The sequence below is a fragment of the Neofelis nebulosa genome, chromosome X (genome assembly GCF_028018385.1).
Source record: "Neofelis nebulosa isolate mNeoNeb1 chromosome X, mNeoNeb1.pri, whole genome shotgun sequence".
NCBI lineage: Eukaryota > Metazoa > Chordata > Mammalia > Carnivora > Felidae > Neofelis > Neofelis nebulosa.
In genome coordinates, this window is record NC_080800.1 from 7,277,136 (window position 1) to 7,290,347 (window position 13,212).

Here is a 13,212-nt window from a genome sequence, read left to right on the forward strand (position 1 = left end):
ATGTGACGTCAAAGCATAGGAGTGTGTGTGTGTGTGTGTGTGTGTGTGTATTGAGGAAACCGTGGGGAGGCTGTAAAATGTGTAAAATTATGACACATCTCATCGGAGAATGCTCAGCCCCTCATAAGGCATTTCTTCCATCTCGCCATTCGAGACGATGAAGATAAAGACATTCCTATTGATGTGTATCAACACTGGTATCGATAAATTCATCACTAATCATTCAGATAGAATATTTTCAAATATTTGCTGACATGACGTTATTTAAAAAAATGACTTGGAGGCTGTGGTCTAGTTAAGGTCAGATCTACAGAGAGGATCAATTTAATGAATTGGTGTCATAGATTTCCAGGAATGAAAGAAGTGACCAAGGTGAGCTATGATTACCTCCCATACAGGTCTTTTTTTGTTTTGTTTTAGGAATTTGTTTTGTTCGGTGTAATTGGTAAGAAAATAAGAACAACTAATGATCATGTCAGGGCACCACATTTCAATTCTAACTCCTAAGGTGATGTGCCCCGATCCAGGCTTTTCCAGACCTTGCTTTATTTCCTTTTGACCTTGAGCTCTTTAACATGCCATGTGACACTAGAAGGAGTCCTGTAGCCCATGCCTAACACAGCTAAGTCCGTCGTCTTCCGATCGTGTGACTTCTCAGGAGAACATCGTTATTCTGCATTTATTGAAGAATGACAAAATGTACTGTACAAAGTGGGACGGACGTTTATGCCTTTGTATCAACTTTTACTAAGGAATTCCCTATTTTGTTTTTTAAACTTAATTTGTTGTTAAGAATTATACAATAGATGAACACACTTCCACTGTTAAAAAATACAAACGGACCCACCAGTGTTTGAAAAGCAGAGCTTCCCAGCCCCACGCCCAGCTTCTAGCAACCAGAGGTGACAGCTAAGTATTATTTGGTGTGTTTCCTTCCAGACCCTTGAAAAGGGGACATTTGTTTTCTTTTTTGAGAGAGAGAGAGAGAGAGAGAGCGATCAAGCACGAGTGGGGGAGGGGCAGAGAGAGAGAGAGAGAGAGGGAGGGAGAATCCCAAGCAGGCTCTGCACTGTCAGCACAGAGCCCGACGTGGGGCTCAAACTCACAAACTGTGAGATCATGACCTGAGCTGAAGTCTGATGCTTAACCGACTGAGTCCCCCCAGGCATCCCGAAAAGTGGAAATTTAAAGACAAAATAAGATCTTCTTCACTGTTGCTAAAAGTTGAAATGAATTTTCTATTTTGAAAATATGTTTTAATATGTTTCCCCCCCCCCCTTTTTTTTTTCCTTCTGTTCCGGAAAGTTTGTCTTTGATGATAAGACAAGACTTGTAGACCGAGTCAGGCTTAATTGGCAGTATGAGGAAGCCAGAAAGAGGTAAGAAGCTCCTTTTTCCAATCTTGCCTTCTGCTTCCTTCCTTTCTCCCATGGAAAGAGGTTTTGTGGAACTCCAGTGTGGGATCGTCCACTTTTTCTCAGAAAGCAGTGTCTGATAGAATATAAAATCAAAGATCTTCCTTTCTGTGGAAGCTTCCTAATACCCATAACAGAATTTCATATGCATTTAAAATGTGAAACGGTCACTCCTGTGAACAGTTATAAAGCCATGATTTAATAAAGACAGAGACACCCGGCTCCCGCCCTCCCTGCCTTCCCACCAAGGCTTCAACACAATCGCCTTGTCTTTTATATGTGCCCTTTCCGACTCCGTAGGTTAATGGAGAAAGCCACGCATCTTGGTTTAAAAGACGGGTTAATAAGGACTAGGTCAGCACGCGCTGGCGGCCCCTGGTCTGTTTGGATTTCGATAGAACTGAAGCGTAGCCACTTTCGTTGACCTTTGCTGTAAATCATCTGCCCTCTGAAAATTGAGACTCGACCCTGTCTGTACATTTTCAAAATTCATCTTTCTGTCCCCCTGTCCCAGTCCTAACTGTAGCCAGGGGCAGGATTGAGAGGCAGCGTGCAGTCCTCACAGGCAGGCAGGGTTTTTAGCACGTCATACCCCTCCCCATGTCCCCAGGACCCCGTTTTCTATATTCTGACCCTGCCGTGGCTTTTGTGTCCTCTTTTTAGACACTTTCTCTCTTTTGTGTCTTTTGAAAAGAGCCTTAAAACCAAATCATTTCCAAATCTGTGCTTCGGAAAGCTACAAAGCATATCGTTTTGAAAAAAGTTTCTTGAGTCACATGCGAACTGTTTTCTTAGAGGGTGAGGGAGGAGCGGAATGCCCGGTGGGATGAGGGAGTCCTTTCTGGAAGCGAAATAGTTGGGTCTGCTCGATCGACTGTATCATTCCTGATGTCTGGTAATCCACTTGGTTGCCTTTGTAGAAAATGTAAAAATAGCAACCAAAGCAGATCAGATGACTCCCCTGCTAGAGGGCCTGACACGGGCCTTCTGTTTGCTCGGAGCTCTGACACCCGGCTCTCCCTGGCTTCCCCCCTTGCGTGTGCAGTGGGCTTTATGTTTCCACACGGACTGCTGCCAGATCCGTTCAGCCGTGCTGCTGGGCTCCGTGGCTGTATTGTCCGTCTACCGCGCGTTCCTGCTCTTGAGCTCGCTGCCGTCTGTCAGGGGCTGTTTTCCCCGTGGAATGTTCCTCTGCTCATTCCTGCATGTTTCTACTGGACTGCGCGGTGTGGGTGCTTGGAATTTGCTGCGCTGTTTTAAAATGCAGAAAATAGAAGGTTGCTACACTTAGGAACTTAATTGTTACGTGCTTTGCTGTGACATTTTCTCAACATAGCAAGTGATTTTTTTTGTTTTCTAGAGATAGCATCGGTACACAGGGAGTCACCTTTTAAATGTTGAGATAATACATTTGGGCAAAAAGGCAAGTATTTAAGGCAGATATGCAGGGGAGGACACTGCATTTCATCAATATCTTTTAAATGAAAGTAATATTTCAAGGTTGCCAGAACCTTGTTAGGAAACGCACTGCAGCTATGGGGGTGGGGGGTGGAGTCCTGCCCTGGGTGCTTCAGCCTTTGTGGGACAGTGAGGGCTTCTTGGAAACGCCTTTCTGGGCTGCACTGGCACCATTTACGCGAGGACCTCCTGGGCTGGCTTGCACGAGCGCTGCCTGTCTTCCCTCTAGCACAGGGGTTCCCAGCTCGGGGGCAGGGGACCCTTTACCCCCAGGGGACTTCTGGCCCTGTCTTGAGGCATTTGTGGTTGTCACGACTGTGGGGGACCTGCTATCGGCATCCAGTCGGCGGGGCCCAGGCCTGTCACTCCATCATCCTACGGCGCACGGGCCGGACCCACACAAAGCATGATCCCTGCTGTGTGTCCCCAGTGCCGAGGCCAAGAAACCCTTCTCTGTGCTGGAGGACTGCGATGTCTTAGGGGGCCACGCCTGTGGTCTGCGTGGGTGACCGCAGGAGCTCCTGGGTGGGTAGAGAAGCTGCTGGGAGAATGGGAGATCGTACTTCTTTCTACCTGGCACCTGCCCTGTTTGGGGCATTTCCAAACAATTGTGTGGTGTATGTGATGCGGTTGCATATGGTCTTTAACCTATTTGGGAGATAAACTCCTCCCCAGCTAACAGAAATCTGTGAGTTTATCAGCGGCTCTGCCTGGGGGTGAGGACCTCCCCCCAACCCACCGGGCAGTACCTGCTGGGGCTGCGCGTGCGTGTGTGCGTGAACATATGTGTACACGCGCCAGAGCCAGAAACACATGCCCGTGTATGCTTGTACGTGATGTCCGCATATACCACAGGCATGCTTACATACGTGCACGCACACTTGTATCTTCCTCTTTGTTTTTATTACAAAAACAATACATGAATACATCGTTTTTGTCACAGGCGCAATCAATAGAGACCAGCTGTTTTTCCCTTCTCTAATCCCACTTCCTACCATTAATGGTTTGACGTGAAACCTTCCAGGCTTTTATCTAAACATTGAAATCAATTAGGCCCAGCATAGTTAAATATGGTACGTGATGCATAGCTTAGGAGGCATAGCCATCACTCTGCGGCTAGACGTCTTCGATGGCTGCAGTTTTCCCTTTCCACAAACTGCACGTCTTTTTGTGGGCCCCAGCCTTGCAGGAATGACGGTTCCCGTGGACCGAGACTCAGCAATGAGATGTGTGGGTCTAAAGGCACGTACGCTGAAAGTTTTGCACTGCTGCGAATGGCGATTGAGAGCCCTGATTCTCACATGCGCTTAGCATCATGAAACGTCTTCATTCCTTGTCAGTTTTCCTAGAGTGATGGGCGGAGACGTCCTCCCAGCTGCCATGCGCTTCTCCCTGGTGTGGACGGTGCGTTTCCTGGTGCGGTTCAGCATACTCTTGTGTAGCCTTTGGTCATTTCAGTTGCTCTGTCGGAATTTTTTTTCCAGACAAGTGATCCTTTCAAAACATGTTAGATGCTGTCATTCCTCTGCCTCGCATGGGTCTCAAGCATTGAAGGAGGCAATGTTTGCTCCCCAGGGAGCGTTTTTGGTCCCCGTGACTAGAGACCGGGCACTGCTGGCAACCAGCGGGCAGAGCCCAGAGATGCCGCATGGCCCCATGGCACAGACTCAGGTGGCCCAGACTGTCGGTGGTGTCTTGGCTGAGAAGCCTTACTCTCGGGCTGCTTGTTTTGCTCCTGAATCCCTACTGTGTTTGGATCGCGAGGGCCCACAGGAGCAGGTTTTCGCTAACTCGGGGCATTAGCCCGTTCCCCGCGCCCTCCCCGCCCTGCTCCAGCCGAGCCGACCCCTCGGTGTTCCCCAGACATACCGGGGCTCCAGCCTGCCAGGCAGACTCCTGACTTAGTGCCTGGAGTTAGCAGAACCACTCCCCTCCCCAAGATGTCCGTGTCCTGTGGACAGAACCTGTGACTGTGTTGCCTTCCATGGCAGAAGAAACTGTGGATGGGATTAAGTTAAGGACGTGGAGATGAGGGGATGGTCCTGGATGATCCAAGTGGGCTCAGTGTCATCACTAGGGTCCCTGGAAGAGGGACGGTCAGGGAAGGAGACGTGGAGGGAAGCAGAGATCAGAGTGGCGTGGGCCACGAGCTGAGGCCTGTGGGCGGCCCCTAGAAATGGCAGTGGGATGGGTTCTTCCCTAGAGCCTCCAGAAAGATCACAGCCTTGCCCACCCAGTTTTGACTTGTGACTTCTGGAACTGGAAGATAACAACGTGTGCTATTTTGAGCCACTGAATCTGTGGTCTTTTGTTACAGCAACAAGAGGAATCTCACAGAGTGCCCTGAGGGCTAACAGAACTGTGAGATCACGACCTGAACTGAAATCAGTCAGCCGCTTAACCGCTTAACTGACTGAACTACCCAGGTGCCCTGAGAGTGGTTATTTTATTTATTTATTTATTTATTTAAAAAATTTTTTTAATGTTTATTTATTTTTGAGAGAGACAGAGCGTGAGCAGGGGAGGGGCAGAGAGAGAGAGGGAGACACAGAATCCGAAGCAGGCTCCAGGCTCTGAGCTGTCAGCACAGATCCTGATGCGGGGCTCAAACTTACAAACCGTGAGATCATGACCTCAGCTGAAATTGGACGCTCAACCGACTGAGCCACCCAGGCGCTCCAGGATGTATTCAGATTAAAAGGAAGTTAGTGGAAGTGGAACTCCTAATTCCAAGTGGTAGTGTGATTTCTAGAGAATTCTGTCGACCAAATCACCATCATGGTGACTAGTGTTGTGTTTTCAACTCTGGGTCATGGAAAATGTACCCAAACAACTGCTTCTGGGTTTCCCTTCAGGAACATCACTTAGGATTCTCAAGGCAGCCCTTATGATAGGAATACTTCCACATTATTGGTTGAAAATTTTAGAATTTTTCAAAGCCGATTTGGAGGAACGAGTCTCGAAGCAGTCCCAGTGACGCAGATAGTTCCTTATTTTTAACCTAAGAGCACTCGTTCCAGAACTGTGCACAAACTGCAGCTGTTTCCATAGAAACACTCGCAGTCCAGATAGGAACAAAACATCGGACCCATCCAGTTTTTTGTGTCTTAGCGTTTGTTGCCAGGATGGGTCCTGCTGTTCATCTGTCGTCAGAAACCAAAGTCGTGTTAGGATTCCAGTCGAATTTGATCAGACGCTTGGAGTTTTCCTTCGTTTCTGCAGTGACTGTGTATCGGGGCTCGGGCGTGAGTGAATCACAGCCAGGAGCGACGTGGGAAAGCATCCTTGCCACGGCTGGCTCCTTCTTCCCCATTCAGGCCAAGAGAAAGAAGCCTACACATGCTCTGCTTCTCATTTGAAGGAGTTGTGCTCTGAAGATCTGTACCCTCAAAGGGGAAAAGACACGAGGGCAGGGAAGGGTTTGGGGGTGTTAGTGGACCCTTCCTACACCACATATTCGAGATTCAGCTCGAATTTCCAACACAGAATAGAGAGCTGAGCCAAATGGACAGCGGTTTATTGATGCTTAGCTCAGTCAGCTGAAGCGATTTTATCGTCCATCTGACCTAGATCTCAACTGAGATTTTCTTGAACTTTTGCTTTTCGCGTACATGGATATTTACAAAAAGAAAACTAAGGAGAGAAAACATAAGCAGTGTCAAATCTGTAGCTGCGATTGAAATCTGAAGGCACAAGGCTCTAAGCCAACACGACGTCCCGGAGTGTGGCACTGGGGGGTCTGTCATGTCTCAAGCGTCAAATGGGACCTTGGCTTGCCTGGGGTTCCATTTCTCTTCCGGAAAGCAACCATATTTTAGGAACATGCAAAATTACATAGTAGACTGCAGAATTTGTATATAAATTGAAAAAACCAAGGATTGTTCTGGGTATGTAAAATATACCTCAGAACTGTGCTGTATTAGAAGTGCATTATTTTTTTCAGAAAAATGCAGACACTATTTAGGGCTTCTGTGAACTGTGGGGGCCTAAGTAGTTTCTGCAGCATAAACACACCTTTCTATTCATGGTTTAATGGTGCCTGGGCTGTAACAGAACAGGTGGTCAGGCAAAAACAGCGAGGGGGACAAAAGATTCATATATTACTTGTGTCTACCTTAGACCTGTTCAGGGAATGGAATTTGGAGGTTACATAATAAATATGAAGGCTCAGTGTTTGGTTGAGGCTTTGCCTTCATTTCTTCTCCATCATGAGCACAGGGACATATGTTTTAAAGCTTTTTTTTTTTTAATTTGTTTAACGATTATTATTGAGAGATAGAGACAGAGCATGAGCATGGGAGGGGCAGAAAGAGGAGACACAGAATCCGAAGCAGGCTCCAAGCTCCAAGCTGTCAGCACAGAGCCCAACGCAGGGCTCGAACTCACAAACCACGAGATCATGACCTGAGCCGAAGTCGGATGCTTAACCAACTGAGCCACTGAAGCTTTTAAAGGCATTTGTGAGAGATTATATGTAAGCCATAAAATGTATTACCTATCAAAAATTAGAATCAGTACAGAATACAGTTGACTTACAGGAAATAAACCGTCCCCAATTTTAAGCGGCTCTCGGACTCCCTTCAAAATGACCTGGGGAACGTTTCTTTTTTGCAAACCGTCCTCAGGGCCTTGGTTTGCTTTCATGTGTTTAATTTCACCGAAATGGTATTTCAGGAAAGAAAGCCTTTCTGGAGATTGTTTTCCTCAGAGTGCTCAGAACTGGGATGATGGTACTCGTAGGAGTGGGGTTCCAGCCTTCAGATCAGTTGTGTGGCGTGGATGTGGAAGAAGGGGCACCGGAAGTGATGCTGCGTCTTAGGCGCGAAGTCAGTCTCCTCCAGTAAACCTGCCACACTACGGGTCCTCCTGGCAGATGGCTGCTTTCGAGGCTGGCAGCACGGGACGGCACAGTAGACGAGGCGTACTGTGTCAAAGGCAAAGCCGTCTTGTCTGTCCCTCGGTGAATGCACCAGAAATGAGTGAAGGAATCCTTCTAGAGCTTTGGGCTTTAGTGCGGACACACACACAAGACACGTGTGCCACGCTCTCGACCCGCCCGGCCCAGAGCAGGTCCCATGTGCCTGCATCTGGAGTAGGGAGACAGGGCAAGAAATGGCGCTTTGCGATACGTGTCAATAGTCTTCTAGATTCATAGCTAGCTCTCAGATGACCAGGCGATCGCTTGCATCATTGTGAGATGTATTTTAAAGAGCGCTATCCTCAAGCGTAGAAATGCTTGCCTAGTGTTCGGCACAGCCCAGGCAGCTTTTCCCGACGGGTGGCGTGAAGTCCACTTCGTCTGTTTTTGGTTTCTTCCACAGACGTTGTCCCTTGCCGCGTGGCTTTGCTTATTTTTCTTGCGAGCTGTGCCGAGTCACAGAAACGTGCTTCACCTCGGCCGCCGTGCTGTTTCTTTTATGCCTTCGGTGGACAGCCCTTTCGAAGCTGGCGCTTTGCTTCTCTTCCCGCCTGTAATTCTTTTCTTCCCCTCGTTCTTTTTTCTGATAGTGGATATTACTTGAGATCTGCCTGGAAAGAGTAGGATTAGCTAGGACTGGCTCTTCCACCGCCCTGCGGCCCTCGGCAACTTGAATCCACGTAGAATGGCAGCTAACCTGTGCCTGGCCGGCTTGGACAGAATCACGATCGCCTCTCATGTACACCTCAGAGACTCAGAGGCAGTGCTTTTTAAACTGTGTCCGCTTGTAGTGGATGTAGGAGAATTAGTACACGTTACAAAGTAATACCGCTAACTTTAGCAGGGTTCAGAGAGGCTTTCCTGTGGATTGGTCAGGTAAATTACATGAGAACTTACGAGGACGCGATGAATTTGCTCATTGTTGTTCGGCCCCTTCATATTTATTCCTTACTTTGGACTTGTCTGGATCTACGGTAGAACGTTCCAGAAATTTCATTGGGTATAATGTCTGATTTGGCACTAACTTATTTATGGGCCTACTTGCAGTGTATTTTCCTTGGGCTTCAGTTATATGACTGCCATAAATTTTAATTACACTAATTAGACATAGATGGATGCTTAAGGCCCAGTTGGATTCCTAACCCTGTTCAGCTGCCTCTGTCATTAGTATTTTTCAGTGACATGATTTGGCACCATTTTCCAACACATTTTCAGGAAATTAGTTTTAAGTTGGAAAAGAACTTGCCTAATAAAGCTACTGACATTCAACTATTTTCTTTACCTTCTTGGGGAATTGGACTTGAGTAAAATGCACACGTTGAAACTGTAATTTGTACACTCCTTTTTTAAACCGTTGGCTTTCGGATTGGCTTGGTACTCGAAGAAGGCGTCTTACCCAGTCCTCTGGCCGGGCTGGCTAGCCCGCACGCTCACATCCAGCTCAGAGGAGCCTCACTTAGTGCAGGGCCGGCTGACAGGCTTTGACACGTGGACCGACACCAGTCGATGGGTGGGCAGCGTCTGCAGGGAGCTTGGTGTCGAGAAGGATTCCGAGGGCTGGACCTAGCGGGCGGGATGCCAGCTTTGATGAGTGTGTATGCCCTGGGCATGGGACAGGGTGGCCTCAGGGGCACTCCTGCCATTCCCATTTTAGTGAGGATCACCACATCGGAGCCTGATGTGAGCCCCTGAGAGCTCCAAGGCCAGTTAGGATCCTCTGGACAAGGCCGGGCTGCCTGGGGTCAGAGGCTTTTCAAACTCCGGTGAGCATCAGAAGTACCAGTGGGACTTGTTAAAGTCTAGATCGCCCCAACCCCGTCCCCAGAGTGTCTCCTTTTACGGGTCTGGGGTGGCACCCTAGGTTGCCGTTTGTCACAAAACTCCTGGTAATGCTGAGGCTGCTGGTCCGGGACCCCACTTTGAGAATCACTGCCTTAGAGGCTACAGGGTCACATGTCCCTGCCGCTGCCCCTTCTTCACCGCTCTCTGCGACCTCAGGGACGTCTCTGGATTTGGGTTTTGGGGCACGTGTGCCAATGTCTGTCTGTCCTTCGCGGCGCCGGGTTCGGGGCAAGTCTGGTGTCCCTCGCTTCTGCCTGAAAACAGATAGGCCTCATATTTAGCCACACCTAAACTTGAAGGGCCTACAGCAGTCTACTCTGGCCATGAAACGATTGCTCTGAAGATACAGGCCGCATCTCTGCCATTTAGTCTGCATTCAGCAGCGACTCGGGACACACGGTGATGCGGCCTGCCAAGTGAACGCATGGAAGTTTGGGCCCGTGGAAGGTGACAACAGAGCCCGCGTTCTTACACCCAGAGGGTGGTCATGCCGATGCATTTAGCGAGGCTGACCGGTCTCTACCCCCCTGATTACCTCACGCCAACACCCATGCCTGCCAGGGCCGACCCTCCCGCTCTCGGATATTTGCTGTCATGTTTGCTCCCAGTTCCGTGCGCTTAGCCCTTGCCGAGTGTCTGCTCTCTGCAAAGCATTTTGAATGTCACCTACGGTCAAGGTCTCTGGTGCTGGAGAGAGCAAACAGAACCAGGAGAGGTAGATCACTGGCCTTCGGGGGTTTTCTATCCAGAAGCAGTGTGAGGGGTGCATGGCTGTCCTGTCACTTTGTCTACGTGGTGTTGGCGGTCAGGCACGGCAGACGAGGCGGGAAGCCAGAAGCATGTCTCACGTACCCGGCGCAGTGTTTAGCTACTGATGACAGGGGATGGGGAGAGAGGAGCCGGTTCCATCCTGCTCTGCGACAGTGCCATGTGGGAAACCGTGCACCTGAGACAGCACAGTGCACGGGTACGTGGAGGACGCCAGCCTTTCCGTCATTTCTCTACAACAAGCACGATTTGCTCACTGCCGTCCCCAGTCTAGACCCGGGGACGTTGTGCAAAAGACCTACGCGTCATTCTTATCACTCCTCGTTTCCAAACGCTTTATTTCTGTCACTCAAGGTTCACTTGGCGCTAACTTCAGTATGTACTGAGCAGTGTGAGTTTCTAGGATCTGCGTGATGGTGCCGAGAACGTGGGAAGGTGACGTTTTGACTTCATGGATTTTTCTGGGCCTGTCTCTTGCAGGGTGTCGACCATCCAGCAGCAGCTGGCCCAGCTTGACAACGAGTCCTGGCCGGGTTTGGCGGAGGCCGACAGGGACCGGCTGCAACTAATCAAGGAGAAAGAGGCCCTGCTTCAGGAGCTGCAGCTCATCGTTCAGCAGCGGAGGCCGGCGGAAGACGTGGCCCGGCTGGAGGAGGAGCGGAGGCGCCTGGAGGAGGAGATCCAGCGCGCGCGGGCCACGTCCGTGCAGGGCGCCACGGAAAGGTGCGCCGGCCCCCCGGGGTCGGGGGCAGGGGGGACCCGGCTGCTAGTGCAGAACCAGCCGGAAGAGCTGACTTGGAGAGCTGGCACGTGACTCGAGATCGGTGCCGGTTGCCGTTGGCGCTCGAGGCATCTACCGCCTGGCGTGTCTCCTCGCCAAGTAGAGCGAAGGGAGAAGGCGCGGGGAGCGCGCGCCTTCCCTTCTGTAGGAGGTCCCGGCTCTGCCCAGGGCTCCCGAGCTTCCTGGCTCCTGGACAGAAGCAGGAGGGGATGGAGAAGGGGATGGAGGGAGGGAAGCCGTGCGCTTAGACCGCACCCCTTCCTGGTATGGGGGTGCTTTCCTCCGGTCCGCAAGACGGCAGCCTGGACGTGGGCTTGCCGGCGGGAGGGCGGGAGGCGGGCGCCGGCACGGAGAGGAAGCCCGCGTTCCTCCATTGTGGGCGTTGGGGCCAGCCACCTCTTCCTTTCATCTGCGACCTTGATTCGCCCCCAGGAAAGCCCGCTCTCTCTGCTGCGGCAGGAAGCCGGCAGCCTGGCGTGTGTCCGTGCCTAAACGTGCCTCTCCTCGGTCTGTCCTGGGCTCTTGGCTGGTGAAGCCAGCACAGCGTCCCGTGTCCTCAGTGCTCGGCGCTTTGGGGTGTGTGGGGTCTCCTGGTTTCCATCTGGCACGTGTGACCACGGGCCGCACCAAACGCTGGGTCTGACCTCCACGTTTCGGGGCTGTCGGATGGGTACCTGAGGGCATCAGCTGAGCTTTGGTGAGCCCACCCTGTCTGATGACCTAGTGGACCTTCAACTTCAGCGTGTTAAGAGGACCGTAAGCGGCATCTACGTGAGCATTGCCGACGTGGATTCAGCAGTCAGCTGAATGATTTCATCTGTACGGAGGCCCTTAGAACTGTCAGTTCATCCCGTTAGCCCGTTCTCTGTGTTGGGGGTTATCGATGCTCGGATAGTGATCGTTTTTTGCTGAGGTCTGTGTGGTGACATTAGTGGCCGATGTCAGTGTTGGCAGGCAGTGCTGGTGTTCGGAGAGCGCAGCTCCTAGCAATAGGCGGGATGTGTTCTGGTTAGCTTAAGATGCTAGAGTGGCCTGTCACTTCACTCAGAGTAAACACGGAGTTGATTTTGAGTCTGAGAAGGGACTATGGAACTGAAGTGTTCATCCGTGCCCTTGTGCTTCCAGACTCTTCTGCTTCAACATTACCTTCCGCTCTACCCTTGGTATTCTGTTGTGCGTGTTCTGGCTAGGGGGGCCTGAGCGCTCATTGGGTTGGTTCTCTCTTAGGGGGGTGGATCCGGTCCCACAAATGCCACCTGCTTCTCCAGACTCCACATCCATGCACCCCTGACTATATTTGCCCTCGCCATGTGGAAACCCTGGCACACGTGAGTGCTGTGGTCCCAGGGTACAAATCCACGGAGCCCCATGGAGCCACCGTTCCCCTCGATGCCTAGGTCCGGGACTGGCTCAGCCAAGCTCATCCGGCTGAGGGAGGCTCTTGTGGGACCAGCCCAAGAGAGAGCCGTCCACGGGTGCCGCTACACGGCCCTGGGCGAGGACGGCACACCCTTGTGCCGGCAGCGCTTTCGCACTGAACACTTCGGGAGCATTCTCTGCAGCCGTGTGCCCCTCGAGGGCACCTGCAGCAGTGAAGCGTGGGCCTGGTGGAGGCAGGCCTGTTTCTCCGCGTGCCTCCCTCCACTTGATGCGTGCTGGAACCGGAAGTGTGGGCCCCCGAGGTAGGAGGCTCTCCCTGCGAATAGGCTGAGGGGTGTGAGAGAGAGCCGGTGTGGAGCTGGGCCAGAGTGACCGATGTTGGCGTCTTAGGGCTGAGATGTGCCCGCTGCTTGGCCAGTCTTTGCCCGTCTCGGCCTCCGTGTCCTCATTGTCAGGTAGGAACTTGGCGCCGGGGTCGTGAGTGTCACTGGGGATTGGGACGGCATAAATCCTTTCCCCTGTCGAAGGACAGAGCAGCTGTTTTAAGGGTGCCTACTTGGTCCCATGCTACAATGGCATCGTTTGATTTGTAAACAAGGACTGTTTTGTTCTGAGGCAAACATATTCATACATTCATTCGGTGACTGTTG

At 51.1% G+C, this 13,212-nt stretch overlaps 1 protein-coding gene across 1 annotated transcript in view; it reads left to right on the top strand.

The window, feature by feature from the left end:
* The window catches only part of WWC3 (WWC family member 3), a 118,877-nt gene that overhangs the window by 77,251 nt on the left and 28,414 nt on the right, over positions 1–13,212 (top strand). The window contains exons 8-9 of the mRNA XM_058714581.1: positions 1,306–1,379; positions 10,882–11,124. Of these exons, the coding sequence (XP_058570564.1) occupies positions 1,306–1,379; positions 10,882–11,124 (317 nt within the window). The remainder of the gene's footprint in view (positions 1–1,305; positions 1,380–10,881; positions 11,125–13,212) is intronic.